Source organism: Ceratina calcarata, unplaced genomic scaffold (assembly GCF_001652005.2).
Source record: "Ceratina calcarata isolate Rehan_Ccalc_2016 unplaced genomic scaffold, ASM165200v1 scaffold2021, whole genome shotgun sequence".
Taxonomy (NCBI): domain Eukaryota; kingdom Metazoa; phylum Arthropoda; class Insecta; order Hymenoptera; family Apidae; genus Ceratina; species Ceratina calcarata.
This window is the reverse complement of record NW_017141821.1, coordinates 6334-12950: the sequence shown is the minus strand read 5'-3', so window position 1 is coordinate 12950 and position 6617 is coordinate 6334. Positions and strand designations below refer to the sequence as shown.

The following is a 6617-nucleotide window of genomic DNA, read 5'->3' as shown; positions in this document are numbered from 1 at the left end:
TGGGACTGTGTATCAAATCGTCAAAGGACCTTTGTCCAAAGAATTCAGAATAGAGCACTGAAGACGATCCTTGGTCTCCCGCTGAGGACTGGGACCAGGAATATCAACGAGAGGACCCGGGTCCCGACGCTGGAGGAACATATCAGAGGATTAATAAACAGATTTCACTGTGCCGAGCATGAAAATCCGCTTGTCCGTGGGATTGCCACGTACGACATACATAAAATCCCATTTAGGATTAAATTTCCTATTCCGCTCATGGACCGGTTCAGTTCACATGCTTGAAACTAAACTTATTTATTCACACATAAATGCTTGAGTTTTTCTGCTACCTTACGCACGTCGTTTGGTCTTGTCGGCGGCCGGCGGCGCCGTGCTGACCTGCTCACCTGCCCTGGTTTACTGTTAGGAGCCGTATTTTCATTTGGTTTGATACCTCACTTATTTTTTTCTTATTATTATCATATTCTTATTCTATGTACTGGTGGTGGGTCATTTCATTTCATATTATATGTGTTCTTTGGTGATGGTTGCATGCTTTGGGCTATTTTCTTCTGTTAGTTAAGCTATATTAAGGAGTACCACATGAGAGGCGTTATCGTCCGCCTTATTCAGCATCGCCCAGCTGATATCTCTCATTCTTTTCCCTGTTCACGTGTTTTTCGGTTTTTTGAAAATTTTCCGAAATCTAATTCCCTTTATTAAATCAATATTTCTACTTTCTGTTGCCAACAGCCTGAAACATCAAGAAAGTCGGTAAACTAGCTCTCGCTGGTAGGCACGGCTCTTGAAGGTCGATTCGCACGTAAACCCGTCAGGGGGCGCATAACATCGGTATTGGTGTCGAGTCACCTTCTCTAAAACATCGCTTACCCAGAGAAAAAAAAAAGTGATAAGCACTTCGATTACTGCGGCCAGCCTATCTGACGCACTGCAAAGTAAGTAATCGAGTCAGCCGATGGTGTGGGCGAGCCCATCGGTATAGGGATACGAGGCCCTCCGCACTTAGTAGAAGAAGTGATTTGTGCAAAACCTCTGCTTGAGGGAAGGATCCTCCGATCGTGAGGCTGTGCCTTCCGCAAACATTGGTAACCGGCTCTCGTCACTATTATTAGTGACAAGAGCGACTCGAGGCCACCCGGCTACCATTTCGGTAAAGCCGATACGGGTATTAGAAGCACGGATAAAGCCCGCTATCACTTTGGATAGCGGTGTCTTGTAGAAGCCACGGCCCGCTTCACGGGCACCATATCGAACCACGAACGATCTGGCATTGGCCAGATCAGGGTGCTCGTAATTTTTCACAGGCGGCTCGCTTCCCCTCTTTTTCGCCCGTATTTTGAGCCCCACTACTATTCCCCTCATGCGCCTTCGCTGACCATGCCTAGCATACCCCCATCAAGTACCAGACCCCACCATGGTCGCGTCGTCCCCACTTTCCGGCCCTATGAAAAATTACGAGCACCCTGGGCCAGATCCCGCGTTACATTAAGTATCGTTTAGAACATAAGTTTAGATTTAAATTACGCGCCGGAGCCGAAGCGTGACCCCGCCTTCTCCTACGGTAGTTCGCGTAGTCCAATAGATATTGAGTCTCTTACAGTAGTCCGATAGACATAAAGCCACTTGCGATAGTTTCCGTTAGCCCGATAGACATCGAGTCTCTTAGTGATAGTTCGAGTAGTACTATAGTGTTTAGAGCCCGACGCGTTTAGAATAAGTCGCGCCGCGAGTATAACCCGCGTCTAGTAATAAGTCTTCTTATTTGTAGAGGCCCAGTGGCAAGGCCACCTGCCGGACCTTCCGTGCCACCTGCCGCCTCATCGACAGCACTTCAATAGTATTAATAAATCTAGTAGAGTTAATTCGTCTTGTTTATTTGAAAACCCGCCCTTAGTTTTAAGACGCGTTTCCTAGAGCGAGCGATTGTGGGGAGAGCTTCTGATGTTGTTGAAATAAATAAGCCACGTGTTCTTCTTGATCGTTTATTTCACCTCACTTTTACGAAATGTTCTTTTCTCTATGAAACCACGAGGCGTTCGGAGGTAACACTTTGTGCTCAGGATTTTTCCGTTACATTGTAGAAAAAGGGGAGGTAAACTTAAAAACTAATCTTACCAACTAAGTAACAACACAACTTACTAGCTAACTAAACCTAACGTGTCGCGGACCCGTCTAGGGACCTTTTCGCCACACTACTCCCCCCTGAGAGAGTTCAAATTTTGAACTCGCGAAATCCGCCAAGTATACATCGAAGATATAAATCTACCTGAACGTAACTTTGCCTCGCGTGTACGTTCTGGGAGCGACTGCTGGTTCATCCGTTCTCTCCGCTTCGTAAAAAGCGGGTTTTAATCGCTCCGTTGAAACGTTAACAGTTCTACCATTATAATTAATTTTGAAAACGTGGTCAGTTACTCGTTCTAAAATTTCGAACGGGCCTTCGTAAGGTGCTTCAAGTGGTCTTTTAACCGCGTCGACTCGAATGAACACATGCGAACATGTATACAAATCTTTATGTATAAACGATCTTCTTTTAGAATGATTCGCTGCTGGCCTAGGTTTTACAGCTCTAATATACTGTCTGAATTTTTCCAGGAAGATCTGTGGATTTTCGCTTTCCTCTTCGCAGACGAAAAATTCTCCAGGTAGCCTCAACGGGGTACCATAAACCATTTCGGCTGCGGAAGCTTGAATGTCATCCTTAAAGCTGGTTCGGAGTCCCAGCAGAACCGTAGGCAGGATCTCTACCCAGTCCTTAGTTTGGTGACACATGATAGCTGCTTTTAACGATCTATGCCATCTTTCTATCATTCCGTTCGCTTGCGGATGATATGCAGTTGTTCGGATTCTATTACACCCGACCAATTTCGTTAAAGCTTCGAACAAATTAGATTCAAATTGAGATCCTTGATCCGTAGTAATTGACACTGGGGCTCCGAATCGAGAAATCCAACCCGTAAACAGAGCTGACGCGACTTGATCCGCTGACATATCTGTCAACGGAATTGCCTCTGGCCACCTGGAGAATCTATCAATTATTGTTAAACAGTACTTAAAATTTTTTACCATTGGTAACGGCCCAACAATATCTGCATGAATATGTTCGAATCGACCTTTTGGTACCTCAAATTTCTCAGGTGGCAGTTTGTTATGGCGATGGATCTTACTCTTTTGGCAAGGTAGGCATGTTCGCGACCACTCGGTTATGTCTCGATTCATTAGAGGCCAGACGAAACTTTTGCTTATTAGCTTTTTAGTGGTCCTCCCACTGGGATGTGATAAACCATGTACATTATCAAAAATTCTTTTCCTTAAAGTTCGTGGTATGTATGGTCTAATACTATTGTTAATTATATCTCCATACAAGAATTCCTCTGAGTTTCCTAAAAATATCTTCTGAAAACTCCACCTGCTGGAGCTATTTTCTAACAAATTTTGTAATTCCTCGTCCTCAGTCTGAGCCTTTCTTAATTCCTCTGTCGAAACAATGACGGGCATTTGTATAGTCTGTATCCTTGAAAAAGCGTCGGCTACAATATTTTCTGTTCCCTCTACATGGACAATATCGGTTGTGAATTGACTGATAAAATCTAGCTGCCTAACTTGACGAGGACTGGCTTTATCGGCTTTTTGCTGGAACGCGTAAACCAGTGGTTTATGATCTGTCTGAATTTGCAATTGTCTACCTTCCACGAGATGCTTAAAAAACTTCAGACTCTTGTAGATAGCTAAAAGTTCCCTATCATAAACACTGTATCTTGTCTGTGCTTTCTCTAACTTCCTCGAGAAAAATCCGAGTGGTTCCCATCTATTGTCGCTGAATTGCTCTAATACCGCACCTATTGCAACGTCTGACGCGTCGGTGCGGAGAGTCATAACTGCGTTGTCTCTCGGATGGCAAAGCAATGAAGCTGCAGCCATTTGCTTTTTTGCCTCTTCAAATGCCTTTTCAGAATCGCCATCCCAAACTACCGGCCTCTTATCCTTCTTTTTTGCACCTTTTAGATGCCTATTTAGTGGTGCTAAATAATTGGCGGCTCTTGGCAGAAACCTGCGGTAGAAACCTATTATTCCTAGAAAACGACGAAGATCTGATACAGTCTTTGGCTTAGGAAAATCACAGATTGACTGAACCCGTTCGTTCAACGGTTCAATGCCCTTAGCTCCTACCTTATATCCTAAATATTGCACCGTATCTGCGGCGAAGGTACATTTTGAAACATTAATTTTTAAACCCTTATCTCTAAATATACTAAATAGTCTACGCAGGTGTTCTAGATGTGTCTCTAAATCCGATGACGCGACAATTACATCATCTATGTAACACGAACAAAAATCTAGACCGCGTAGGTTTGTATCCATAAATCTTTGGAACGTTTGTGCCGCATTACACAGTCCGAACGGCATGACCGTAAATTCAAAAAGACCAAACGGTGTAATCACAGCCGTCTTTTGTACGTCTTCAGGTGCCACCGGTATCTGATGGTACGCCCTTGTTAAATCAATCACGGAAAATACCCTTTTGCCGTAGAACTGGTGAGCCACATCATGAATATGCGGCAACGGATATCTGTCTGGAACCGTCATACCATTTAACCTTCTATAATCTCCGCAAGGCCTCCATTCGCCTGACTTTTTGGGCACCATATGGAGCGGACTGGCCCACTGACTCTGCGATGGGCGACAAATTCCATCTTGAAGCATCTGTTCAAATTCCGCTCGTGCAATTTTTAGTTTTTCTGGGGGTAAACGTCTCGCCCGTTCGGCGATAGGAGCACCTTTTGTGATTATATGGTGATAAACATCATGTTTCACATTTTTCCTGGAGGTTGCCTGTGTGATCTCAATGAATTCTCTAAGCAGAGGTGTGACCGTGTTGTTTGCATCTATTGTCGAAATAGAGGGAATTTCTGTTGTAACTACAGTAGCTACTTGAAAAAGCTTGGTATTTCCATCCAACAGCCTTCTGTTTCGAAGATCTACCAATAAATTATAAAAATGAAGAAAATCTGCTCCTATTATAGGTTTTGACACATCGGCCACGATGAACCTCCAAGAAAAATTACGACGCAAACCTAAATTTAAAGATAACAATTTTTCGCCGTATGTATTAATAGTTGCGCCATTCGCGGCATACAACTTGAAAACGTCGACTTTCGCGCCTTTACCTTTGAAACTCATGGGAAGGACCGAGACGTCTGCACCCGTATCAATTAAAAACTCGATGCACGAATAACGATCCCTAATGCTGAGGCGCCGTTTCTTCGGTGTATCGTCAATCGCCTCTGCTTGCGACACCTCCGCTAGTTTCCCTGACGCTTGTCCGGGGCTGTCCACGAACACGGTTTCCGGCATCTCCAGGATTCCGCTCCGAATTTTGCGTGATAGTAGCAAAACCCTTCCTTATTACGCTGTGTGCTCCTTCGTCTACTGGTACTTCTTCTTCTGTAGCTTCCTCTTCCGTAGCCATGATCGCGTCTCGCCAAACGCATTTCCAACTTTTCCAGCCTATTGCAAATGACGGCTATGTCGCCATTTTGTAGACTCTGCTTGGCGTCCATTTCGAATCCTTTTGCGTCTGATATCACGGCCGTCTCTGCTCCACTGGAGCGAGCCGTAATTTTATCGGCAATTTTCGCCAATTTTACCAAATCGGCATCGTCTACGATGGCCAACACTTCCCGTACGCGTGCGGGCAACCTGTCCACCCACATTGTACGCAGAACACTATCAGCGATCCTTCCTCCTGCTAGCTGCTTCATTTCTCGCAGAAGCTCGGACGGTTTCCTGTCTCCCAGTTCTAGCTCTGTGAGAAGTCGTCGCAATTTTGTTTCATCGGAGGATTCTAACCGCTCGAGTAAGGCCTGCTTGATGTCTTCGTAGGTAGACTTGTCTTCCGGGGCTTCAATAATATCGATAATGAGCCTCATAGTCGCCGGATCCAAATTGCGCACCACGGCCGAAGTCTTTACCGCGTTGACTTTTACATTGTACGCCTGAAATTCCTTCTCCAGCATCATAAACCATAATTTTGGCTCGTGTTTCCAAAACGCTGGGAGCTGCACGTTCCTGAATTCGCTCGCAAGAACCTCCTGCCTCGCGACTTTCGATTCAGAACCCGTTGCTTCTTTCGAATCCATTTTTCGAATTCTTTAAATGTTTTTCACGAACTTCACTTCCCGGGTTTCGGCACCAATTTATGTGGGGAGAGCTTCTGATGTTGTTGAAATAAATAAGCCACGTGTTCTTCTTGATCGTTTATTTCACCTCACTTTTACGAAATGTTCTTTTTTCTATGAAACCACGAGGCGTTCGGAGGTAACACTTTGTGCTCAGGATTTTTCCGTTACATTGTAGAAAAAGGGGAGGTAAACTTAAAAACTAATCTTACCAACTAAGTAACAACACAACTTACTAGCTAACTAAACCTAACGTGTCGCGGACCCGTCTAGGGACCTTTTCGCCACACGGTCGGCACCACTATGACACCTATCGGTGGCTCGGCCGATCCGCCCGTTACACCTTTCTTTTAATTTGTTTGAGTAGTTGATTCTGTTTTTCTGTCAATTGATTGTAAAAAATAAAGGTGCTGTTATTAAATTTCATGTTCCTCC

The 6617-nt window shown here is 44.6% G+C and overlaps 1 protein-coding gene across 1 annotated transcript; it reads right to left on the bottom strand.

Annotated features, from left to right (window-relative positions):
* Positions 1 to 5306: 5306 nt before the first annotated feature.
* LOC108622049 (uncharacterized) lies at positions 5307 to 6143 on the bottom strand. The gene has a single exon (XM_018019704.1). It carries the CDS (start codon positions 6141 to 6143, stop codon positions 5307 to 5309), a length of 837 nt encoding a protein of 278 aa, XP_017875193.1.
* Between the last annotated feature and the right edge of the window lie 474 nt (positions 6144 to 6617).

What these genes read in the sequence shown, in the direction of transcription:
- LOC108622049 (XM_018019704.1), bottom strand. Translation starts at nt 6,143, where the DNA reads ATGGATTCGAAAGAAGCAACGGGTTCTGAATCGAAAGTCGCGAGGCAG.